The sequence below is a fragment of the Coregonus clupeaformis genome, chromosome 24 (assembly GCF_020615455.1).
Source record: "Coregonus clupeaformis isolate EN_2021a chromosome 24, ASM2061545v1, whole genome shotgun sequence".
Classification (NCBI taxonomy): Eukaryota; Metazoa; Chordata; class Actinopteri; order Salmoniformes; family Salmonidae; genus Coregonus; species Coregonus clupeaformis.
The window spans coordinates 31,336,101-31,363,854 of record NC_059215.1 but is presented as its reverse complement, the minus strand read 5'-3'; the positions used below and the strand labels follow the sequence as shown (position 1 = coordinate 31,363,854).

At 43.0% G+C, this 27,754-nt stretch overlaps 1 protein-coding gene across 3 annotated transcripts in view; it reads right to left on the bottom strand.

The window, feature by feature from the left end:
• Nucleotides 1–27,754, bottom strand: part of LOC121538306 (flocculation protein FLO11-like) — a 50,628-nt gene that overhangs the window by 19,641 nt on the left and 3,233 nt on the right. For 2 of the 3 annotated variants that reach the window (XM_041846183.2, XM_041846185.2), the window contains exons 1-2: nt 8,657–8,807; nt 85–233 (exon numbers count right to left, since the gene is read on the bottom strand). In XM_041846183.2, the coding sequence (XP_041702117.1) occupies nt 85–151 (67 nt within the window). In that variant the 5' untranslated portion in view covers nt 152–233; nt 8,657–8,807. Of the gene's footprint in view, nt 1–84; nt 234–8,656; nt 8,808–27,754 lie in introns of those variants that run through there. The other variant, XM_041846184.2, reaches the window with a different exon arrangement.

Below are 27,754 nucleotides of genomic sequence, written 5' to 3'. Positions count from 1 at the left end.
GTTGTTAGTCCATTCACTCTTTTGTTTTGACTCATGTCTCAGAGTATCAGCAACACTGATACTGTAGGAGGATTGCTCACTCACCTTCGACCTCTCGCTCATGGGCCTCCCTCAGTTTGTGGAAGAGCTTGTTGAAACTCTCCAGAGCCATGGTAACACTAGGCTGTCACAGCTGATCTGGACACAGAACCCCTCTTTCTCTCAGCTGTCATCCACTACAGCAATGTCATCAACTGGGGAAGATATCCAACCAAAATAGGTAACTGTTTTTTTAAATGTTATTTCACCTTATTTCACTGTATGTTCAGGTCTACAGAAGAGAATGCTAGGGTGCATTCTGCACTGCAGCCCTTATGGCCTTGCCCTGCACATAACACAAACATGAGGGCAAACTTATACAGAGATATTGGAAACTATAACGTTTTTTTTATGTCTGTGCCCAAGGCCTCAATTTGTGTGTGTGTGTGTGTATGTGATAGAGAGAGAGAGGGAGAGAGGGGAGAGAGAGAGAGAGAGAGAGAGAGAGAGAGAGAGAGAGAGAGAGAGAGAGAGAGAGAGAGAGAGAGGGAAACACTTGAGTGCTGTATACTTTTAGAATCTAGACTAGTGGTCAATATATAAATCATAGAATATGAAACATTCTTGGTGAAATCTCAATGTTGCTGTAAAGTGACAATGCAATCCTGTCATGTAATATCCTTACAATTGGGCCATGAAACACAACATGTCTGAGAGAAGCAGTATTCCAAGGACATTCAGAGGGCATGAGGAGCTGTTGTTGAGATATTGAAGAGGGCAAAACTCTAAAGTGATATACATTATTATAATATCAAATATTTGTATTGACTACTGCATGTTTCCTTTTGTGTGAGGGTGTGTCTACACATTCGAAACACTCCTTTGCATTTCGATCAGAGCCGTTCTCTCGGCATGTTGGGATACGTTGACTAACTGTCCCAAACATTGCAGCAAAGCAAGAGAAGACCTGTCTGTCTTCCACAGCTGGCTGGCTCTCATGGCTTCTCTACTGTACCTCACAAGCTCTCAGTTCAATTATAACATACACACTTACAGTGAGGGAAAAAAGTATTTGATCCACTGCTGATTTTGTACGTTTGCCCACTGACAAAGACATGATCAGTCTATAATTTTAATGGTAGGTTTATTTGAACAGTGAGAGACAGAATGACAACAACAAAACAATCCAGAAAAACGCATGTCAAAAATGTTATAAATTGATTTGCATTTTAATGAGGGAAATAAGTATTTGACCCCTCTGCAAAACATGAATTAGTACTTGGTGGCAAAACCCTTGTTGGCAATCACAGAGGTCAGATGTTTCTTGTAGTTGGCCACCAGGTTTGCACACATCTCAGGAGGGATTTTGCCCCACTCCTCTTTGCAGATCTCCTCCAAGTCATTAAGATTTCGAGCCTGACGTTTGACAACTCGAACCTTCAGCTCCCTCCACAGAATTTCTATGGGATTAAGGTCTGGAGACTGGCTAGGCCACTCCAGGACCTTAATGTGCTTCTTCTTGAGCCACTCCTTTGTTGCCTTGGCTGTGTGTTTTGGGTCATTGTCATGCTGGAATACCCATCCACGACCCATTTCCAATGCCCTGGCTGAGGGAAGGAGATTCTCACCCAAGATTTGATGGTACATCGTCCCTTTGATGCGGTGAAGTTGTCCTGTCCACTTAGCAGAACAACACCCCCAAAGCATAATGTTTCCACTTCCATGTTTGACGGTGGGGATGGTGTTCTTGGGGTCATAGGCAGCATTCCTCCTCCTCCAAACACGGCGAGTTGAGTTGATGCCAAAGAGCTCGATTTTGGTCTCATCTGACCACAACACTTTCACCCAGTTCCCCTCTGAATCATTCAGATGTTCATTGGCAAACTTCAGACGGGCATGTATATGTGCTTTCTTGAGCAGGGGGACCTTGCGGGCGCAGCAGGATTTCAGTCCTTCACGGCGTAATGTGTTACCAATTGTTTTCTTGGTGACTATAGTCCCAGCTGCCTTGAGATCATTGACAAGATCCTCCCGTGTAGTTCTGGGCTGATTCCTCACCGTTCTCATGATCATTGCAACTCCACGAGGTGAGATCTTACATGGAGCCCCATGCCGAGGGAGATTGACAATATTTTGTGTTTCTTCCATTTGCGAATAATCGTCTTGTAGCCCATTCCAGTCTTGTGTATGTCTACAATCTTGTCCCTGACATCCTTGGAGAGCTCTTTGGTCTTGGCCATGGTGGAGAGTTTGGAATCTGATTGATTGATTGCTTCTGTGGACAGGTGTCTTTTATACAGGTGACAAACTGAGATTAGGAGCACTCCCTTTAAGAGTGTGCTCCTAATCTCAGCTCGTTACCTGTATAAAAGACACCTGGGAGCCAGAAATCTTATTTCCCTCATTAAAATGCAATTCCATTTCTAACATTTCTGACATGCGTTTTTCTAGATTTTTTTGTTGTTATTCTGTCTCTCACTGTTCAAATAAACCTACCATTAAAATTATAGACTGATCATTACTTTGTCAGTGGGCAAACGTACAAAATCAGCAGGGGATCAAATACTTTTTTCCCTGACTGTATACATCACTGTATCTACAAGAACATTACACACACTGTATATTACACACACCTGTATTAGGATTTTGACTAAAACCGCTTATTTGATCTAAGTAAAGGTCAATTTTCTCTTATTGATAATTCGGGGAGTTCACAGAACAATATGCCTGATTTACTCTTACCTGTATCTAATACAATGCCCTATAAATATCTATTTGTTTGCTGTAAATGGATACTGACTAGCTGTATTGCTGCATAATTGTGCACTGCATGATGGTGTTTGCACAACAAAGTAGGAATTGAAGAGCTCAAGACACTTAGAGAAGAGAATGTTAGTGTATATAAGGATACAGCGAGGTGGCTCAAGAATCTGTGACACATTAAGAAATGCAGTCTCAAAGTGTGAACGAAGCCTGAACAATCAAAGATTTAGGATGCATTTACCGAAATGAGACACACAATGACACTCACACGTAGACACATATAAATTACATGCATGCAAACACAGCAGGTGGCAGTAACAAGGCTACATTTTCTATATCAATAGAAATATAGATTCAGCTATATGGTACCTACTAGTGATCCGCGGGTTGACTCATAACCCGCAGTCCATGCAGCTATATCCGCAGGGTGGACGGGATTAGGGTCATGAAATATTATGTGGCTGAAGGGCAGGTGGGTTCATTGAATATAAAGAAACAATAAATCCATAAATGTATAATTCTTGTGCAATTTATATAGGCTACATTGAGGATTTTCTTTCATTATTTTAGGCTATCTGTTATTAGTGCATAAGCCTAAACTTTAGGGCTTAACTGTACGTGCCAAATAGCCTACATAGCCAATCGCCAAATAATGCCTTTGGGAAAGGGCAGAAAAAGCTCATGTCAAACCACAGAGGCAAAAAGGACATTGTCAAAGTTTAATTCAATAAGACAAAAGCTGCAAAAGGAGAGTTTAAAATAAAGAGAAGGGAGGGCCAGAAAAGTAATGTTTGGAAAAGTTTTGGTGAAGTGGTAAAAGAGGATGATAGCAGTGCCAGCTATGTTATGTGTGATGATTGTGAGGCGCTATACAAATTCGACAGTCACAAGACAGGACTTCAAATAGGCCTATGACATGTCAAGGGAACTGTAGCCTACTGTTTTGATGAGTTACAGTTTTTTACGATTGCTTACACACTAAAATTAAACTTTTCCCACAATTAGCAAAACCTTACACTCAAGGAGCAAAACACAAGGCTAGATTTGCACAACTGTAAGCACATTGTCAGCTTCACACTATTTGCAAAACATTACACACAGGGATTTGCAAAACACTTAACACACTTGTATACATCAGACACAGAAGTATATCATGATGTCACTTCCTTGCAATTCCAAAGCACTGACTGTCAAATTACCACACCTATGAGCAAATCTGTTAAACACAGCCATCAGGTGCACAAACACATGATTGCTAAATTGTAGACACACCAATCAGGTTTAAGCACTATAAAAATGCAGCAGGTAGGTTCACCTGCCTTCAACCAAAATGGAAGGAGTCAGAAGAAGAGTGAGGGTGAGAGGAGGAGTACACAGAGGAGGAGGAGAAGGAGGTAGAGGAAGAGGCAGAGGCCGAGCCAGAGCCAGAGGTCGAGGAAGACCTGAAGCAGGAGGAGAACGTGCACAAAGAAAAAGAGGACCAAACTTATCAAATGACATTTGTGCAACACTAGTGGACCATGTTGTGAACCACGGATTGACGCTGAGGGAGGCTGGACTGAGAGTTCAGCCAAATCTTAGCAGATATACAGTGGCATCTGTCATAAGGACTTTTCGACAGGAAAACAGGTAAAATAATATCTGTCTACAGTTACAGTAATCAGCCGCTTATTGTATGCACCATATCAGCACTTGTGATACCCCTTCCTGTGACATTGTACAGTAAGTTACATGTATTATTTTCTACATAGGATTGAGGGTCGGGAACAACAAGGAGGAAGGGGGCCCATATTCACGCAAGAACAAGAGAGAGATAATAAACATGGTTTTGGCCAATAATGCTATCAGGCTCAGAGAACTACAAGCCAACATTATCGGTGACCATGCCATTTTCAATAATGTCCATCAGGTCTCTCAGTCAACACTGGCACGCATCCTGAAAAGACATCAGGTTCAAATGAAACAACTTTATCGAGTGCCTTTTGAGCGGAATTCAGAGAGGGTCAAAAGGCTGCGGCACGAGTATGTGGAGGTTTGTATTGTTCACTTTAGCACTGTGATGTTGCATACTGCACACATTACTTTTTTACATTGACTGTATACTAGACCTATCCTGAACTACACAATCTTGTCTTTCACTGTATTTCAGAGAGTTTTGCAGATGGATGCTGAGGAAATCCTGCATGAATTCATATATATTGATGAGGCAGGGTTCAACCTCACAAAAGCAAGAAGGAGAGGCAGAAATATCATTGGCCACAGGGCTATAATCAATGTCCCAGGGCAACGTGGGGGTAACATCACCCTTTGCGCTGCCATTTCACAGCATGGGGTTCTCCTCCGTCTTGCCAAAATGGGCCCTTACAACACACCTCAAATTCTCGCATTTTTTAACCGATTGCACCACATCGTCACAGCAGGTAATGAAATGCACCAGATGCAATACACTGTCATCTGGGACAATGTGTCATTGTGTCTGCTTGTGTCTGCTTTGGTCCAGAACTGGTTTCAACACCATCCACAGTTGACAGTACTATACCTTCCACCATACTCTCCATTTCTAAACCCTATCGAATAGTTTTTCTCTGCATGGCGGTGGAAGATTTACGATCTCCAGCCCCAGGCTCAGGTACCCCTCATTCAGGCCATGGAGGATGCCTGTGACCAAGTCGACACCACAGCTGTGCAAGGATGGATTCGACATTCAAGACGGTTCTTCCCGCGTTGTCTTGCTAATGAGGATATTGCTTGTGATGTTGATGAAATTCTCTGGCCAGATCCAGCTAGGCGAAGAGGTAATGTATAGTATGTTTACTGTAGTATTTTCTGTACAATATTGTCAGTTTTTTTCAGATTATTTTTTATGTTTGTTGTTGTTGTTATTTACTGTAATTGTAACCTGTACTGGATACAGTATTTTACGTTTGTCTGTTGTTTGCTGAGCTAACAGTGTTATGCACACTACTGTAGTAGCATGAAAACTGGGACATGTTTTGTTGTGATTCTCCATGTTGACTGATTTGGGTATATGGAGAGAAATAAATGATATTTTCCTCAGTCTGCAGCATTGGTCTTGTGTAGTGTTTGTATAGTTGCACTTTCTCTGTGTACTTCATTTACAGTACTCTAATCACTGAGAATTAGACTTGCTAAAAGTGTTTTAGGTTAGCAACAGCAGTGTGTAAGTAGTTCAAAAAGATTGAAGTCATATGAAATGTGTGTGTTTCGTATGGTAATAAAATATTGTTTTTATGAAGACGTGTATAGTTTTGACAAAAGTGTTCCATTTTGCAAATGATCTGAAGTGTTGTGCTACTTTGGTGTAGTGTTGTGCTAATTGTGTGTAGTGTTTTGACAAACCGGGCCCTGTTTTCAAAATTGTGCTTAAACAATTGAAAAAAACTGTAAATGGAAACTGAAATCTGGACACTGACTGACTGTAGGTCTATAACCTCTCACATAGCCTTAATAATAACTCAGAATTAAGGATTTCTTGCAGTAAAATAATAATAATAATAATAATAATATGCCATTTAGAAGACGCTTTTATCCAAAGCGACTTACAGTCATGTACGCATACATTTTTACGTATGGGTGGTCCCGGGGATCAAACCCACCAACCTGGCGTTACAAGCGCCATGCTCTACCAATTGAGCTACAGAGGACCACATTGAGCTACAGAGGACCACCAAATGTAGGCAAAATGTGGACTTGGGAACAGGAGTGGAGAAATACTGTATGATTTATTTCTTTCTGCATCTTGAGGGAATGCAATGCTTAGTTAGATACCATCTGTAGAGGTGCTGTCTTCATCATAAAAGCTGATAGTATTTAAACCACATAGGCTTAAAATATGCATCCAAGCTGAACTGAAATCTTATCAGAAACACATTGGGTCGTTTTAACAGGTTTCTTTTTCCTCCCAGCCTGTCAAACTGATGTAATTTGGACATTTTGCACAGAAAATTGTTCCTTTTTTTTTTCCCGCTATTGTATTTTCTCGCCAGTCCCTAAACCTCTTTGCTCCATGACAGAGAAACTTTACAGATGTCAACGAGATTGAAGCATTCATTCTATCGATCTAAAAACGGTAACCCCCCCATTTGTATTGGTAAACAGCTGGGGATGGGGACAGAGAAATGTGATCACTCCTATTTACATTTACGTCATTTAGCAGACACTCTTATCCAGAGCGACTTACAAATTGGTCAACAGACTATGGATGCAAGGACTGATCATCCATAACATTAAAATGATAGTTAACCAAGTTTTAACCAGTCCAGAAATGTATGAACCGATCCCGGTTAGTGCAATCATGTACAACACAGTGTTGGGAAACAGACATAGTCACAACAGTAGGTTATGTTCACACCATGTTAATATCTGTGCTCTAGGGTGGCAGGTAGCCTAGCGATTCTGTTGGGCCAGTAACTGAAAGGTCGCTGGTTTGAATACCCAAGCAGACAAGGTAAAATATCTGTCGATGTGCCTTTGAGCAAGGCACTTAATCCTGATTTGCTCCAGGGGTGCCATACTACTATGGCTGACCCTGTAAAACAACACATTTTACTGCACGTATCCAGTGTATGTTGCCTTCATGCTCTGTCGCCTACTCTGCCCCAATCAACACACGGATCACTAGCGCACTGTCAATCCACAAACCATTATTCCATCACCTGACAAATTCAATGTGAACCTGGCACACTTCACTACACTGTGTTTTATTCATTAAAACACATATTGTGTTTTCATACAAGATGCAATTAGAGAGAAGTGTATTTTAACCATGAATATACAGTACTAGCATTTTGTCCTGTAAATAATGTAATTTAATATGGAGAACATCTTCCTCTCCTTCATCTTACAGATAATTCCTCTTTTACACCTTCTTTGTCTATTTATTATATTTTTCTATTTCTAATGAGAATTCAATGAGGGCATGTAAGGAAACAGTTATTTCCTGCACAGTAAAATCGCAAGAGTTAATTCAACTCATATGGAGTCAATTGTAACACTATTTTGGGGTTTATATAGTCCACCCCCATTTTGTGTTAAAACTACTCTGGTCACGGTGTTGATATTTTTGGAGTTAAAATGACACTAAAAGGAGTAAGTATCCAACTCTCAGAGAGTTGCTTAAATTTAACTCCAAATGCCACTTACTTTTTTCCTTTGAGTTAAAAGGGTGTTATGCCTTATTTGATTATTTATGGTGGTTTGCAATGTGATATCCAATCTCTGTTGGAAGCCAACTTCCAAGGAGATATCCAGCACTTATACATCACTCACAACTTGCATTTAGAATGCCTGTCAGAGTAGGGAAGAACATACAATACATGAAGACTACCTACACCATGTAATCTGGAACAACTATCTCACTAACGGTTGCTATGAATCTAACTACTTACAGATTGGATTAGTTTAGAAAAATGTATGTTTCTTATCTTTCAGTAGCATAAAATCAATGTACATGCGAAAACACAGATATTGAAACAAAAAATGTTAAACTCAACCTGCAACAGAGAATGCTGACTATGAGGCCCCTCCTATATCTGTGGATAATGCTATAGATTTAAGTCCCTGTCTCTGGTTACTCTTAATGGAGTTGAAAGTACTCCGTCCCAATGAACTACAGTTATCAACACTAACTTCAGGGAGCATATCACTCTCTTGAGGGTTAAGATAAATCCCAGTAGAGTCAATTTAACCCTAATTTATTTAACACTGTGATTTCAAACATCCTTGATTTACTGTGTGTATGCTAATGAATGGACTCTCCTGCCCAGCCTTACTTCTGCCAACTGCCAACCTGCCAACCCGCCCCAACCTTACAGGCCCCTGCTCCCCACCACACACTGTCAGCAGGCACACTCACCTCCTCCCAGTACCATCAACAACCCGTCTGTCCCTTCTGCTCCAATCAGAATCCCTCTCCTCCTTAGCCCTGGAGAGTTGGTTGATCAGTGCCAGAGATGGACAGAGCAACAGAGAGAGAAAGCAAAAGAGGAAAAAGAGGCAAGGAGAGCGTCGTCGTCCACCCCCCCCCCCCCCACCCCCCATCTCCACCCCAGGAACAGGACGGACCAGTCCTCCTCTAGAGTACACAAACACAAACACACGGGCCACTTCTCCCTGGATATTCCGGTTCTGCAGAAATCCCAAAAAACTGGCCCAACCGGATTTATGAACCTTGAGAGGCAATAGAGAAACTCAAACACACAACAGAGAAACGCAAACACACAATGCCATGCAATAAACGTTTCATTCTTACTATTCTGAAGTAAGAGAGGAGATCTTGAAAAAAATACATACATCTTGGTCTATAAACATTGAGTTATGATTGAGTGAATAGAGAATAGTGAATACATATTACTACTGAATAAACAATTATTTTGCTTACTTTTTCTACTTGAGTGGAGTACCCGTATCAAGTAATCTAAAAAGTTAAGAGTGACTTTAAGAGACACTTGCTCAAATTGTGCAAACTGTCTTTTGAGGTTTTAGATAGGAACATTCAACTCTCAGGTATTACTTGTATATTTACAAATGGGGTGGACACAATTGTCATGTTGCCCTTCTACCTCTATATCCAGCCTGGTCTCATAGACTAGACGTAACATAGTAAATGTAAATCCGGGTCATTCAAATTATTATGATACAGTATGTTACTTAAGGCAAAAACAAAAAGAGGGTGGTTGGTCAGGGTGGATGGGTAGGTGTATAAAGCAAATGTCTAGCAACCCAAAGGTTGGGTTTTTGTATCTCATTACGAACAACTTTAGAATTTTAGCTGATTAGTAACTTCTCACCTATTTACTACTTTTTAGCTACTTAGCAACTACTTAGCATGTTAGCTAACCCTTCCCCTAACTCTAACCTTAACCTTAAACCTTTTAGCTAACCCTTCCCCTAACCCTAACCTTAACCCTTTAACCTAGCTCCTAACCTTAACCCTAACCTTAACCCTAACCCCAAACCCTAACCCCACAGCCTAGCTAACGTTAGCCAGCTAGCTAACGTAAACGTTAACCACCTAGCTACCTAGCTAACATTAGCCACAACACATTTAGCAAATGCGTAACATATTGTTTGTTTTTTATAATACGAATTGTAATTCGTAACATACACTACATTACCAAAAGTATATGGACACCTGCTCGTCGAACATCTCATTCCAAAATCAGGGGCATTATTATGGAGTTGGTCTGCCATTTGCTGCTGTAACAGCCTCCACTCTTCTGAGAAGGCTTTCCACTAGGTTGGAACATAGCTGCGGGGACTCGCTTCCAATCAGCCACAAGAGCATTAGTGAGGTCTGGCACTGATGTTGGGTGATTAGGCCTGGCTCGCAGTCGGCATTCCAATTCATCCCAAAGGTGTTTGATGGGGTTGAGGTCAAAGCTCTGCACAGGCCAGTCAAGTTCTTCCACACCGATCTCGACAAAACATTTCTGTATGGACCTCGCTTTGTGCACGGGGACATTGTATGAAAATGTATGCACTCACTAACTGTAAGTCGCTCTGGATAAGAGTGTCTGCTAAATGACTAAAATGTAAAATGTAAATTGTCATGCTGAAATAGGAATGGGCCTTCCCCAAACTGTTGCCACAAAATTGGAAGAACAGAATCGTCTAGAATGTCATTGTATGCTGATTTATCTTCACTGGAACTAAGGGGCCTAGCCCAAACCATGAAAAACAGCCCCAGACCATTATTCCTCCTCCACCAAACTTTACAGTTGGCACTGTGCATTGGGGCAGGTAGCGTTCTCCTGGCATCCAACAAACCCATGATTCGTTGGTCGGACTGCTAGATGGTGAAGCGTGATTCATCACTCCAGAGAACACGTTTCCACTGCTCTAGAGTCCAAAGGCGGCGAGCTTTACACCACTCCAGCCAACGCTTGGCATTGCGCATGGTGATCTTAGGCTTGTGTGCAGCTGCTTGGCCATGAAAACCCATTTCATGAAGCTCCCCGACAAACAGTTATTGTGCTGACATTGCTTCCAGAGGCAGTTTGGAACTCGGTAGTGAGTGTTGCAACCGCTTCATCACTCCGCGGTCCCGTTCTGTGAGCTTGTGTGGCCTACCACACAGTTGTTGCTCCTATATGTTTCCACTTCACAATAACAGCACTTACAGTTGCCTGGAGCAGCTCTAGCAGGTTGTACTGTAGGACAGCAGCAGCAGCTATGGTTATGACGTAAATATGATAGCTAACACAATGACATGACTGTCACCTAACCCAACAATGCTGCTGGGCCACAAAACCTAGAGAGTTTCCTGAACACTGGACAGACCGGGTTGAACAACAACAAAAAACTTCAGTCGGTATGTCTCCACCCTGATGGACGCTGCAGACACACAGAAATGCAATGAGAGAATGATAGGAATGATTAAAATGCTGAATGTTGTCAGTGCATAATGTACTCCTCCTCTTACAAAGGAGAAAAAGAAGCCTTAAGGCTTTATTGTGCTTTTTTCCTCAATAATTGTTTATGTATTTTTTCCTCTGGCTGGAGCAGCCTATCTACTACTTTTAATTATCCAATAAATTATATCAATCACCCGAGAGTATGTAGGTCCTCATATCTACTTGAATGTGCACTGAGAATTAGTTATTGATAATTCATCTGTTAATTGGTTATTGATGCCTTGATCATAAAGAAAAGGAACCTGATCTCAGATTTGCAGCTAATCTCTGATAATGGACACAATGCTGTCAGAGTCCATTCTAGTAACAATTGATGCAAAATAAGTGAGGCACTTCAACTCTTCACTAGAGGTCCCTGTCTGGCCTCTTTACACAGATGAGAGAGAGAGAGAGAGAGAGAGAGAGAGAGAGAGAGAGAGAGAGAGAGAGAGAGAGAGGAGAGAAAGAATACAGGAGAGAGAGAGAGAGAGAGAGAGAGAGAGAATGAATACAGGAGAGAGAGAGAGAGAGAGAGAGAGAGAGAGAGAGAGAGAGAGAGAGAGAGAGAGAGAGAGAGAGAGAGATAGAGAATGAATACAGGAGAGAGAGAGAGAGAGAGAGAGAGAGAGAGATAGAGAATGAATACAGGAGAGAGAGAGAGAGAGAGAGAGAGAGAGAGAGAGAGAGAGAGAGAGAGAGAGAGAGAGAGAGAGAGAGAGAGAGAGAGAGAGAGAGAGAGAGAGAGAGAGAGAGAGAGAGAGAGAGAATGAATACAGGAGAGAGAGAGAGAGAGAGAGAGAGAGAGAGAGAGAGAGAGAGAGAGAGAGAGAGAGAGAGAGAGAGAGAGAGAGAGAGAGAGAGAATGGGCCTACTCTTTTGACCAGGACTAGAACAACAACCCAGTTTCCTCTTGTCCTGCTCAGGCTAATCCAAACGCCATAGGAAAAGCATGCAATCTACTGCTGCCTCTCTCTTTCTTTCTGGGCTCGTTTGAGTGGTAAGGCGAAAGCAACTGACTCAAGATGAAAGTCAAGGATTGAAGTCGAGGGAGGTGCAACTGCGACAGCCGAAAGTCAGACACTGATGTGGTTTTCCAACAGCAAGTCTCAGTGCAACATGGCAGTGCTGCAATTGTTTATAAAAGTTGTTCTTTATAATGTCGAAATAAACATGTCTCCATCCCCCATATCACACACTCACAAACTGGAAATATATGTGTGTACATTGTACAAGCAACTGGTGAGAGAGAGACTCAAATATCACATTCATTTGTAAATATCCACTATATACATGAATTGCGGCAAAGTTGGTTCCTGTTTCAGTCTCGTCTTTGGTCAAGTTTGCGTGGGTCAAACAAAACCACCCTAATGATTGGTTGACAATAGAGCCTCCCACAATACAGGCGATGGCTGCAGGAGGAAGTTGGTGAAGAGCAACTGCCGAAACTTGCAGTTGACTGCAGTCAAAACTTCATGACCTTTGAACACATGATTTTTGTAAAGTTTATGCAGTCGACATGTAGGCACAAGTCATAAAAAGGCGGTGACAATAGACTTGATAAAAGTGATCCGCTCGAATGTGCCTCTCTATTTTCTCTCTGAAACTTCCCCTCTCTAGCGCACACATCCAACTGTGAGATTTTTCTAAATGTATATGAGGTTCTGATAACGTTCTTCCTCATGATAATACACAGAATATGATATGCATAGTATGGAGAATATGAAATGGCTCTCCAAATGAAGTGCCTTGGGTATTGCATTGATACCGTTAACTTGACAGAATATTTTCCTATTATTTATAGTAATAGGGATGTGGATTCAATGAGGGATATGAGTAACATGACTAAACAGAGAGGTACAACGTCTTCACAATCATATCAGAATAAGTGTGCTTTATAGGGTGAGTCTGTCTCAAGGACTTCTTATTCTAAAACAACAAAGAGCAGAAACTTAAGCCTACCTTTCAGTAACTGCCATGTAGCACTCTGTCTGCCTCCCTTTGTCTGAATCAGGTCTTAGAATCAATTTCCTCCGATTTTGAGAAGAGTTACAACATTTGTGACCTCTAGGAATTTTAAAACCCATGCGGTCTTCAAAATCTGTTATGATGTTAAGCTAAAATGAATGTCCTCTCCCTCACACATTATTTATGATCATTACCTTGACCTACGTATGTGTCAATAAAACATTCACACAACTGTCTCTTTTACAAGGTGTTCACATCGTAATAAAGCCAGGACCAGATCTCAGATCAGTTGGTTTAGACATACAGTACACAGAGCAGTAAAAAGGGAAGTGAGGGAGTAACATTAATCATATGGGCGTGGTCATTTTCACTTATCTAACTCCTTAGTGAGATTCAAGAGAATTTAAAGATGATACAGCCTAACAACAGTCTCTCACATGAAAAGACATAACTTTTCCATAACTCTTCTATCTGCAGGTTGGCTGGTGATTCAGACACAAACCCTGGTTTGTTCTCTTCAGGCCGGGGTACAAATCACAGTGCTAAGTATGCCCAGTCTGACAGCCACCCCCGGAGACCAGCTCACCTCTGGAGCCTAAATCACTGGTAGTAGTGACACCACTCCATACACTCCTCTCTCCTCTACCCACTCACCTCTGAGCTGCAGCTATGGCTACAGCAGTGGACAGAGTGATGGTCTTTTACAATGTCCATTATTATCCTTTTCATGCAACATTAGTGTGCTTGAAGATACACAGGGTAAGGGCTGCACTTCTCAAATGATCTATGCTGTAAAGATGACGTAATATTTTCCACCCTGGACAGGTTAGAGCGCACACGAACGCTCGTACACATGCATGCATGGACGCACACATGAACGAACACATGAATATATGCATGAACACACACACACACACACAATCCAGAGTCTCCTGGCAAAGATAAGACATCAAAGAAGCAGGCAGATTTACAAGACACCACAGACGGCCTGTAAAAAATACTGCTGTTTAAATGTTTATGGAACATCATCTATGTCAGACACAAGGCGGGGAAAATATGGCCTCTCAGTGTAGAGCTGGACACTCTGGAGATTAATTGATACCTATGAATCTATGAGACCTCTAGAAGAACTTTCATGGGGAAGCATGTTTAAATCAGTTCTGGTTAGTCTGTCTCTGAGTTGCCAGGTGCACTTTGGAAATCCTAAGCATTCAACTCCACTGAGGCTTACACTGACACTGTAAGTCATTCAAAGGTGATTTCAACCCGGAACTGAACACCCTATTTAGAACAATGTTAGTAAACAAATCTGATCGGCCAATATAGACAAAAGGGGTGGGATGTAGGGACACAGCCTGTACAGTATGAACAACATAAACCAGATATTCCCCAGACTCTAGTTCCCCAGTACCCCAGTGGGTATTTTGACCTTTCTGATTGGGGTGAATGGAGCCTGCCTTCCACCCAGAGTGAAAGATCTCCTCTCCTCTGAGAGTGTGTTGATCTACTGATAAGGTGGTTGGACACAGACATGACATGGGTGTGAAACACAAAGGAGAGAGAAGGCGGTGCTCTGATACTGTACTCTGTCTGTCTGTCTGTCTGTCTGTCTGTCTGTCTGTCTGTCTGTCTGTCTGTCTGTCTGTCTGTCTGTCTGTCTGTCTGTCTGTCTGTCGGACTTGTGCCCATGTGTACCCACAGAGAGTAGCCCAGGAATCCACTGCCTTTTACTGTACCTTTCACCTCCTATTCTACCTCCTATTCTACCTCCTATTCTACCTCCTATTCTACCTCCTATTCTACCTCCTATTCTACCTCCTATTCTACCTCCTATGCTACCTCCTATTCTACCTCCTATTCTACCTCCTATTCTCTCTTACATGTTGGCAATTCCTTGAAACAACCACAGAGGGGTGCTGGAGAATACTAGAACAATTGCTATTACTACAAACCTTTCACATGACATCAGCAAAAAAGGTATAATGCCAAAACCAACAACTCACTATCATTATATGCATTTACTAGCACATATTTTCATTTGCAAGATACTGCTAAGCAATGTGTAAGATACTGGTGTCACAGAAGAGACCATAGATATAGAACCTCATATATTGTCTGTGGGAGGGACCCACCAGCCTGTGTCTGTAGTATGTTACCCCACTGTACTGATCCAGGTCACGGCAGTGTGAACACAGCTCCTCTCCTCAGCTGAGCCTGAAAACACCATGACAAAGCTGAGCTCCACGTCCCGTCCAAGGCCACCCAGCACGATGAATAAACCTGGGACGTCAAACAACCAGAGAGCCTGGATTTATCCCCCCTAACACAGCACAGAGAGGGAGAGAGAGAGAGACAGAGAGAAAGAGCAAGAGAGAGAGAGAGAGAGAGAGAGAGAGAGAGAGAGAGAGAGAGAGGGAGGGAGAGAGAGAGACAGAGAGCGAGAGAGAGAGAGAGAGAGAACGTCCAATGCCCAGGAAAGTCCCGGCGATTTGGAAACTATTGTCACATTATTAGCAGTCCTTTGAGTTGTTCCTGTCTGGCCTTTCCACTAAGTAGCTGTATAGCTGTACTTGTGTAGGAGCTTCAGATATCTCCTTGAGGCGTGATCGTAGTGTTTACCTATGCCGAAGCGGGCTAGTCACACTCTCATCTCCGGTACCATTAACACACTGGAGTGGCCTCTGTTAACCAGGAAAGACACGCCCTACAGTACAGATACACTCACACGGACAAGCACGTATAGACTCACGTACACACAAGCATATGCATGTCCATGCACACACTCATTAACACATATACACACACACACAAATATACACGCACACAAACACACTGTACTGGGGAGATAGATTCAAGGGTTTTGTCAAGGTCATGCTAGCAGCAGTGAGAAACAACAATGCTAGTGGCTTTATATAATGTAGATGCACTTTTGAGTTCTGCATCCAAGATCACATCATGTGAACCCTATGCTGCAATGGTTAAGAGGTGCAGCTTGGCATATTCCTATGCCTGTTGAGTTGTTTAGTTTGTTTGTCTGATGCTGACGGTTAGTGTATTCAGGGGACTTCCTGCCAGTGCCATGCTGTTTCCTGTGTCTTCTCCTTGCCCCAACAGGACGCCCTGGCTTCCCCTCGGAGTGAGGCTGTGCCTGAACTGATAAAAGGTGCACTGGCTCTCTCTCTCTCTCTCTCTCTCTCTCTCTCTCTCTCTCTCTCTCTCTCTCTCTCTCTCTCTCTCTCTCTCTCACTCTCTCTCTCGCTCTCTCTCTCTCTCTCTCTCTCTCTCTCTCGCTCTCTCTTTCTCTGTGTGTGTGTGTGTGTGTGTGTGTGTGTGTGTGTGTTTTGTGTGTGTGTGCGTGCATGTGTGTGTGGGGAAAAAACAGATATCTGTCCATCCTATATCATGAGGTTACTATACAGTGGGGAAAAAAAGTATTTAGTCAGCCACCAATTGTGCAAGTTCTCCCACTTAAAAAGATGAGAGAGGCCTGTAATTTTCATCATAGGTACACGTCAACTATGACAGACAAATTGAGAAAAGAAATTCCAGAAAACAACATTGTAGGATTTTTAATGAATTTATTTGCAAATTATGGTGGAAAATAAGTATTTGGTCACCTACAAACAAGCAAGATTTCTGGCTCTCACAGACCTGTAACTTCTTCTTTAAGAGGCTCCTCTGTCCTCCACTCGTTACCTGTATTAATGGCACCTGTTTGAACTTGTTATCAGTATAAAAGACACCTGTCCACAACCTCAAACAGTCACACTCCAAACTCCACTATGGCCAAGACCAAAGAGCTGTCAAAGGACACCAGAAACAAAATTGTAGACCTGCACCAGGCTGGGAAGACTGAATCTGCAATAGGTAAGCAGCTTGGTTTGAAGAAATCAACTGTGGGAGCAATTATTAGGAAATGGAAGACATACAAAACCACTGATAATCTCCCTCGATCTGGGGCTCCACGCAAGATCTCACCCTGTGGGGTCAAAATGATCACAAGAACGGTGAGCAAAAATCCCAGAACCACACGGGGGGACCTAGTGAATGACCTGCAGAGAGCTGGGACCAAAGTAACAAAGCCTACCATCAGTAACACACTACGCCGCCAGGGACTCAAATCCTGCAGTGAAAGACGTGTCCCCCCTGCTTAAGCCAGTACATGTCCAGGCCCGTCTGAAGTTTGCTAGAGTGCATTTGGATGATCCAGAAGAGGATTGGGAGAATGTCATATGGTCAGATGAAACCAAAATATAACTTTTTGGTAAAAACTCAACTCGTCGTGTTTGGAGGACAAAGAATGCTGAGTTGCATCCAAAGAACACCATACCTACTGTGAAGCATGGGGGTGGAAACATCATGCTTTGGGGCTGTTTTTCTGCAAAGGGACCAGGACGACTGATCCGTGTAAAGGAAAGAATGAATGGGGCCATGTATCGTGAGATTTTGAGTGAAAACCTCCTTCCATCAGCAAGGGCATTGAAGATGAAACGTGGCTGGGTCTTTCAGCATGACAATGATCCCAAACACACCGCCCGGGCAACGAAGGAGTGGCTTCGTAAGAAGCATTTCAAGGTCCTGGAGTGGCCTAGCCAGTCTCCAGATCTCAACCCCATAGAAAATATTTGGAGGGAGTTGAAAGTCCGTGTTGCCCAGCAACAGCCCCAAAACATCACTGCTCTAGAGGAGATCTGCATGGAGGAATGGGCCAAAATACCAGCAACAGTGTGTGAAAACCTTGTGAAGAGTTACAGAAAACGTTTGACCTGTGTCATTGCCAACAAAGGGTATATAACAAAGTATTGAGAAACTTTTGTTATTGACCAAATACTTATTTTCCACCATAATTTGCAAATAAATTCATTAAAAATCCTATAATGTGATTTTCTGGATTTTTTTTCTCATTTTGTCTGTCATAGTTCATGTGTACCTATGATGAAAATTACAGGCCTCTCTCATCTTTTTAAGTGGGAGAACTTGCACAATTAGTGGCTGACTAAATACTTTTTTTCCCCACTGTATATGAGAAAGCCACTCAGCAGAAACACACATTATCAGTTGAGATACAAGAACATCCACTCCAGTGACCATAATCACATTTCTGTGACTGACAAGCAGGCTGAAGTCACACATTATGATAATAACCATCAGATAAACAGCTGAGAAGTGGGTTATCAGTAACAGCTACCAGTGAGCCTCTAACTGCACTGGAAAGATTAATTGATAACAGCCAGGCTGATCATAAATCAGTCAGGGATTGGTCAGGCTGGCTGACTCAGGGTATGAGTATGGATTTATGATTGAATGGTTCTGCCTAGTGGAGTAAAAATGACCTCCTCTTCCCCCCACGTACCCCCTTGTTTCTCAATAAATAATGCGCCCCCTCCCCTCCCCTCCCACCCACACACACACCCACACACACACACACCCACACACACACACACCCACACAAAGGCGGGGCTAAATAAATTACCAGTGAACATGTGCAATGACCAAATACATCTTCATTGCCAGTAATAGAGATAGAGTGAGGTGGTCTGGGGGTTTAGAGCATGACTCAGGTTTGCATCCATCACATGGGTTTTTAGGTATAACTTATAAGCTGAGGAGAGACAGAGGGCAGAGAGTAAAGAGTAAAGGATGGCTTGGAGGAGGCCACTATTTAACAGTTGTGAAAAAAAACTGTCCAAACATAGAAATTACATTATAGCAGCTATCTGACATCATTAGACTGCTAAAATATAGGATATGGATTTAAAATAATGTCTCGTCAAAACTGCCCTCATAACTAGGGCCTGTACTTTTTCTCTTTCTTTCCATCTCTCTGTGACTTTATGTAAATCAATACTAGAGGAATTTCCAAAGAAATAATTACACCTATCTTCTCTCTGCCTCCTGTTCAACTTTTTCTTCCTCAAACACTCTCTCATCATAGTGTTGCAACAGTGTATACAGATAGTCTTGGTCTAAGGAGGAGGAGAGGAGTGAGGCAGCATGGTATATCCCTCCTTCAGACCATGTGCTCACACTGAGAGAGATTTGCCTGATTTACATCCTGTTTGAAGGCCAAGGCCCCTATCACATTTTAGTCATTTAGCAGACCCTCTTATCCAGAGCAACATACAGTTAGTGAGTGCATACGTTTTTCATACTGGCCCCCGTGGGAATCGAACCCACAACCCTGCCGTTGCAAGCGCCATGCTCTACCAACTGAGCTACAGGAGGCCTATCTCCCCTTCCATGATTCCTGCCTGGATGGGCACAGGATAACACACACACCCTCTTACTTTAGTCTCTGACTCTCTTTCATACGCATTCCAAACCTAGAGTAGAGATATGTACAGAATGCACTGGTATCACACTCTTGTCATCAGTGTTTTAAACCTTCATAACTGAAAAGATAACTTCCATCAGATCCTCCTCTCCACCCATCAGATCCTCCTCTCCACCCTCTCAGGGCTGGGTGTCTCAGGCTCTGCACACTCTTGGATTGCATCCTACCTGGCAGGCCGCTTATACCAAGTGATGTGGAGAGGATCTGTGTCTGCACCACGTACTCCCACTACTGGTGTACCCCAGGGCTCAGTTGTAGGCCCTCTCCTCTTCTCTCTATGCACCAAGTCACTCGGCTCCGTCATATCCTCCCATGGTCTCTCCTGTCATTGCTATGCGGATGATGCTCAACTACTTTTCTCCTTCCCCCTTCTGACACCCATGTGGCGACATGCATCTCTGCATGCCCTGGCAGATATCTCAGCTTGGATGTCGACCCACCACCTAAAGCTCAAACTTGACAAGACGGAGCTGCTCTTCCTCCCGGGAAAGGCCTGCCCACTCCAAGACTTCTCCATCACAGTTGACAACTCCACGGTGTCTCCCTCACAGAGTGCAAAGGAATTGGCGCAACCCTGGACAACACCCTGTCGTTCTCTGCAAACGTTCGGGCTAGGCCCCTTTCAAGCTTCCCAAATTCTCCCATGTCACACCACTTCTCTGCACACTCCACTGGCTTCCAGTCAAAGCTTGCATCCACTACAAGACCATGGTACATGCCTATGGAGCAGCAATAGGAACTGCCCCTTCCTACCTTCAGGCTCTGCTCAAACAACACACCCCAACCCGAGTACTCCGTTCTGCCACCTCTCCCGCTCAGCCTAGTCCAAGCTCTTCTCTGTCCTGGTACCCCTATGGTGCAACGAGACAAGGTTAGTTATCAAACAGCCTGGCCTCAGAGCCATACTAAACATACTTTATGAATTTCTGAGCACCTCTAAGATGTACAATCTTAGAAAAAAAGGGTTCTTTGGGGTTCTATATTGAAACTTTTGGTTCTTTGGACGAGATTAAATAACCCTTTTATCACGTTTCAGGAGAAGACCCAGATGCAGACAGTGTCGAAGTAACAAAAGTTTATACAAAAACAGTGGGCAGGCAAAGGTCAAGGGCAGGCTGAGGTCAGAAAATCCAGATCAGAGTCCAAAAGGTAAAGAACGGCAGGCAGTCTCAGGGTCAGGGCAGGCAGAGGTTAATAATCCAGGGTGGTGTGACAAGGTACAGAATGTCCGGCAGGCTCAGGGTCAGGGTAGGCAGAATAGTCAAAACCGGGAAAACTAGAAAACAGGAACTTGAGAAAGACAGGAGCAAGAGGAAAACTGCTGGTAGGCTTGACGAAACAAAATGAACTGGCAACAGACAAACAGAGAACACAGGGATAAACACACTGGGATAATGGGGAAGATGGGCGACACCTGGAGGGGGGTGGAGACAATCACAAAGACAGGTGAAACAGATTAGGGTGTGACACCTTCACTACATATATATATATATATATATATAGTGTCTTCGGAAAGTATTCAGACCCATTGACTTTTTCACATTTTGTTACGTTACATCCTTATTCTAAAATTCATTAAATACATTTAAATCCTCAGCAATCTACTCACAATACCCCTTAATGACAAAGTGAAAACAGGTTTTCAGAATGTTTGCAAATTTATAAAAAATTAAAAACAGAAAGAGCTTATTTACATAAGTATTCATACCCTTTGCTATGAGACTCGAAATTGAGCTCAGGTCCATCCTGTTTCCATTGATCATCCTTGAGATTTTTTTACAACTTGATTGGAGTCCATCTGTGCGAAATTCAATTGATTGGACATGATTTGGAAAGGCACACACCTGTCTATATAAGGTCCCACAGTTGGCAGTGCAAGTCAGAGCAAAAACCAAGCCATGAGGTCGAAGGAATTGTCCGTAGAGCTCAGAGACAGGATTGTGTCGAGGCACAGATCTGGGGAAGGGTACCAAAAAATGTCTGCAGCTTTGAAGGTCCCCAAGAATACAGTGGCCTCCATCATTCTTAAATGGAAGAAGTTTGGAACCACCAAGACACTTCCTGGATATGGCCAAAAGGCACCTAAAGACTCTCTGACCATGAGAAACAAGATTCTCTGGTCTGATGAAACCAAGATTGAACTCTTTGGCCTGAATGTCAAGCATCACTTCTGGAGGAAACCTGGCACCATCCCTACGGTGAAGCATGGTGCTGGCAGCATCATGCTGTGGGGATGTTTTTCAGCGGCAGGGACTGGGAGACTAGTCAGGATAGAGGCAAAGATGAACGGAGCAAAGAACAGAGAGATCCTTCATGAAAACCTGCTCCCGAGCGCTCAGGACCTCAGACTGAGGCGAAGGTTCACCTTCCAACAGGACACTAAGCACACAGCCAAGACAACGCAGGAGTGGCTTCGGGACAAGTCCCTGAATGTCCTTGAGTGGCCCAGCCAGAGCCCGGACTTGATCCCGATCGAACATCTCTAGAGAGACCTGAAAATAGCTGTGCAGCGTCGCTCCCCATCCAACCTGACAGAGCTTGAGAGGATCTGCAGAGAAGAATGGGAGAAACTCTCCAAATACAGGTGTGCCAAGCTTGTAGCGTCATACCCAAGAAGACTCAAGCCTGTAATCGCTGCCAAAGGTGCTTCAACAAAGTACTGAGTAAAGGGTCTGAATACTTATGTAAATTATATTTCAGTTTATCTTTAATAAATTAGCAAACATTTCTAAAATCCTGTTTTTGCTTTGTCATAATGAAGGATTTGTGTGTAGATTGATGAGAAAAACAACAGCATTTTAATCCATTTTAGAATAAGGCTGAAACATAACAAAATGTGAAAAAAGTAAATGGGTCTGAATACTTTCCAAAGGCACTGTATACAGTATATATATGTATATAATTATAAACTGGGTGGTTCGAGCCCTGAATGCTGATTGGCCGACAGCCGTGGTATATCAGACCATAAACCACGGATATGACAAAACATGTATTTTTGCTGCTCTAATTACGTTGGTAACCAGTTGATAATAACAATAAGGCACCTCAGGGGTTTGTGGTATATGGCCAATATACCATGGCTAAGGGCTGTATCAAGGCACTCCGTATTGCATTGTGCGTAAGAACAGCCCTTAGCCGTGGTATATTGGCATTATACCACACCCCCTCGTGCCTTATTGCTTAAATATACACTGAGTGCACAAAACTTTAGGAACACCTTCCTAAAATTGAGTTGCACCCGCTTTTGCCCTCAGAACAGCCTCAATTCGTCAGGGCATGGACTCTACAAGGTGTCGAAAGCATTCAACAGTTGTGTCAAGTTGGCTGGATGTCCTTTGGGTGGTGGACCATTCTTGATACACACGTGAAACTGTTGAGCAAGAAAACCCAGCAGCGTTGCAGTTCTTGACACACTCAAACCAGTGTCCCTGGCACTTACTACCATACCCCGTTTAAAGGCACTTAAATATTTTGTCTTGCCCATTCACCCTCTGAATGGCACACATACACAATCCTTGTATCAATTGTCTCAATGTGTAAAAAATCCTTCTTTAACCTGTCTCCTCCCCTTCGTCTACACTGATTGAAGTGGATTTAACAAGTGACATCAATAAGGGATCATAGCTTTCACCTGGTCAGTCTATGTCATGTTCTGTACACTCAGGGTGTGTTCGTAAATTTACTCTGGAGTGCCAGAGAGTGCTCAGAATGTGCTCTGGGCGTTCGTAAATTCAGAGCGTTGTCAGATTGTCCGTTCGTAAATTCAGAGCGTACACTGGATGCTCTGGCCAAGGAGTAGGGTTGATCCAAGCGTTCTGACCTCACAACGGCAGTCAAGCACCCAAGCTAACTGGCTAAAGTGGTTCAGCTGTTTTCATGTTATCCAGAGCGTTGGTGACTGTAACTGTGCTGCCAGCAACAATTTCATTACGCTTTTTTGCAGACACCGGCAATTTTTTTAACCTTTATTTAACTAGGCAAGTCAGTTAAGAACAAATTCTTATTTACAATGACGGCCTACACTGGCCAAAACCGGACGACGCTGGGCCAATTGTGTGCCGCCCTATGGGACTCCCAATCACGGCCGGTTGTGATACAGCCTGGAATCGAACCACGGGGTCTGTAGTGACGACTCAAGCACTGAGATGCAGTGCTTTAGACCGCTGCGCCACTTGGGAGCCCATATTCAACGGGTGTTAAGTGTTTGTAAATTCATCAGTTATTCTGCACTCCGGCACACTCGGACGAGAGTGCTCTGAAATCGGAGTAGATAGCCAGAGTGAATTTACGAATGCACCCTCAGTGTATATATCCAGTGAAGGCAAAGAACCTTGAGGGTTTTGCATTGACATTTATATCCATATTAATTATGCTGCTGCATGATTTTGCCTGGTCAGAAAAATGGCTGGCTGACGTCCGACACCGTTAGCTCTCTGTGGAAGGGGAAAGGTCTAATTCATATTTTGCAACATTGTTGCAGAGGTCTCAGTGGCAAACAGCAAGGTTCATACAAACCTGTTCTGTTACAAACCTCAATGCTAGCTAGAAGCAAGCATACTGTGTTTAATATAAGCATACTCTCTTAGATAAAAAAAGGGTTATTTTTCATTATTTTTCAATGTATTAAGGTAAGCAAAGTTGACTATTTAATTCAAATATATGAAGCCAAAGTAATATGATAAACTATAGGCTAGATAAATAAAGTTGAAACGTTATTAGAATTTGAGCAGGTTTGTAAGCTAGCTAGCTATCTTAGCTAGCTAAACAGAAAAAGCTAGCTAGGCTACTTTAATTTGCCATTTTCCAAGCTAGCCAGCTAACTCTTTCAAATAAACATTATTTTATTATGGGATATGCCAAATAGAGCTACAGACCCAGCCTGACTGTTTCTTATATTTCAGTATTTCAGTGCGGAGTCAATTGAAGGGACTATGTTTCTTGAAGCCATTAGGAGACTGTTGCTGACTGAGAGGAGGTATGTATAAATTATTTATAATAAATTATGTATAATACGTTTTGGTGATGCAATAGCCTAGTTAATCATTATATGACTTTTAACACACTATCTATGTTTTGTTCAGTCTGTCAGTAACCCAGAACTATCAGAGGCAGAGAATCTCTCTTTCCGCTGCTGCTGACAACAACTGCATGTAAGTTGTTCTTCTACATCATAATAATTATATGTATGCATAGCATGTCTTAATTTTGGCAGATTAATTTATGCTTATTTCTGAAGATTAACTCATGTTTTTGCTCCTTTTTTCTTCTTCTCTGGAACCAGTCAGGCAACAACCCATACTGTACTGGCAGTAGATAGCCCTGTGGCCGAAAGCTGGCCAGTTCGAATCCTGGGCTGGGCGCTGGATTTTTTGTTGTTGACAGAATTGATCTGACAACTGGAAGGCTGCTGGGTTCACATCCTCAAAACATTACCCTACTGTTGAGCCCTTGGGCAAGGCCCTTAAATACTGCAGTGGGCTAAATCAGGGTCACACAGAGTGTTATTTGGGAGAAAAAAAAACATGTATTTTTTTAAATTATGAAAAATATGAATGACATTCCACCCATGGGGCCATTAGAGGGCATTTGGTCATTTGACTGCAGGAAAGGGGTACCCAGCTTGAACCTGTGCTCGTCTCAACTGTATGTGTCTGCTGTTTGGGGGAGGGGCGGGGCGGGGGGTGGGGTTTGAGAACGGAGCAGAAGACAAGTTTTTATTGTTCGCTGTAACTAATGGACAAAGTTATATTGCATTGTATTGTATTGTAAAGAAGTCAGCCAGAGTTGACGTGGCCATCATTCAAACAAAGAGATGCCTCCCTGGCCACCAGTGCATATTTCCAAACTATGTTTGCATATAATGACAATACATTCGAAAAGCTATGCTGGTATTCTTTTGTCCATTATTTAATTGTTTATTAAATTATATTCTTAGCAAACTACATTACTATGTAATAATAGTAGCCATAATTTATAAATGGCACCATGCAGGGTTCTATATGGAACCATTTTGGTTCAGTGAAGAAGAACCTCTAGGGTTCTGATCAAAGAACCCTATAAAAGGGTTTCAAGCAGACCACCATAGTCCCCGTGCCCAAGGACTCTAAGATAACCTGCCTAAATGACTACCGACCCGTAGCACTGACGTCTGTAGCCATGAAGTGCTTTGAAAGGCTGGTCATGGCTCACATCAACACCATTATCCCAGAAACCCTAGACCCACTCCAATTTGCATACCGCCCCAACAGATCCACAGATGATGCAATCTCTATTGCACTCCACACTGCCCTTTCCCACCTGGACAAGAGGAACACCTACGTGAGAATGCTATTCATTGACTACAGCTCAGCATTCAACACCATAGTGCCCTCTAAGCTCATCACTAAGCTAAGGATCCTGGGACTAAACACCTCCCTCTGCAATTGGATCCTGGACTTCCTGATGGGCCGCCCCCAGGTGGTAAGGGTAGGTAACAACACATCTGCCACACTGATCCTCAACACGGGGGCCCCTCAGGGGTGCGTGCTCAGTCCCCTCCTGTACTCCCTGTTCACCCATGACTGCATGGCCAGGCACGACTCCAACACCATCATTAAGTTTGCCGACGACACAACAGTGGTAGGCCTGATCACCGACAACAATGAGACAGCCTATAGGGAGGAGGTCAGAGACCTGGCCGTGTGGTGCCAGGATAACAACCTCCCTCAACGTGGCAAAAAACAAAGGAGATGATTGTGGACTACAGGAACAAAAAGAGGACTGAGCACGCCCCCATTCTCATTGACGGGGCTGTAGTGGAACAGGTTGAGAGCTTCAAGTTCCTTGGTGTCCACATCACCAACAAACTATCATGGTCCAAACACACCAAGACAGTCGTGAAGAGGGCACGACAAAGCCTATTCCCCCTCAGGAGACTGAAAAGATTTGGCATGGGTCCTCAGATCCTCAAAAAATTCTACAGCTGCACCATCGAGAGCATCCTGACTGGTTGCATCACCGCCTGGTATGGCAACTGCTTGGCCTCCGACCGCAAGGCACTACAGAGGGTAGTGCGTACGGCCCAATACATCACTTGGGGCCAAGCTTCCTGCCATCCAGGACCTCTATACCAGGCGGTGTCAGAGGAAGGCCCTCAAAATTGTCAAAGACTCCAGCCACCCTAGTCATAGACTGTTCTCTCTGCTACCGCACGGCAAGCAGTACCGGAGTGCCAAGTCTAGGTCCAAAAGACTTCTCAACAGCTTCTACCCCCAAGCCATAAGACTCCTGAACAGCTAATCATGGCTACCCGGACTATTTGCACTGCCCCCCACCCCATCTTTTTACACTGCTGCTACTCTGTTAATTATTTATGCATAGTCACTTTAACTCTACCCACATGTACATATTACTTCAACTACCTCAACTAGCCGGTGCCCCCGCACATTGACTCTGCACCGGTACCCCCCTGTATATATAGCCTCCCTACTGTTATTTTATTTTACTTCTGCTCTTTTTTCTCAACACTTGTTTGTTGTTTTATTCTACTTTTTTATTAAAAATAAATGCACTGTTGGTTAAGGGCTGTAAGTAAGCATTTCACTGTAATGTCTGCACCTGTTGTATTTGGCGCATGTGGCCAATAAAATTTGATTTGATTTTATTTTATTTTATTTTAGGGGTTCCATATATGAAGGAAGTGATAGAACCCTTGTTGGTTAATAACTAACCTTTTTTTCTAGGAGTGTATGATACCTACTAATGGTATAGTTACTTTAGAAATAAACTAAAGTAGAAGGTTGGTTGGGGAGGATGGCTGGGCATAATCCACGCCCTTCTAGCAATCCAAAGGTTAGCTGTTCGAGTTGCGTCGGGGACAACTGTAGCATTTTAGCTATTCCTTTCCCTAAACCTTATTCTGAACTTAACCCAATTCACGTAACCTGCTACGTAAATGTACCTTACCTTAGTCGTTTTAGTTCTCCTAACCTTTTACGTAAATTATGCTAGCCTTTGTCGTTAGTTCCCCTAACCGGCAACATAAATGATCCCCTTAATTCTCCTTTGTTGTTACTGTGCAACAAGCAACCTTGTCTCAGAGAAATATGTATAATTCTAGGCTATACATCGTCCAAGACGTATGATGAGTAACGTCATCCAATTCGCTATTCCATTCATAATGTAACCTAATGTAACATAATATATCATACTATAGTAAATGGAGTGTCACAGATTTAAGTACAGAGTAATGCAAATTCCCCTGAGACCACGTTGCAAACAA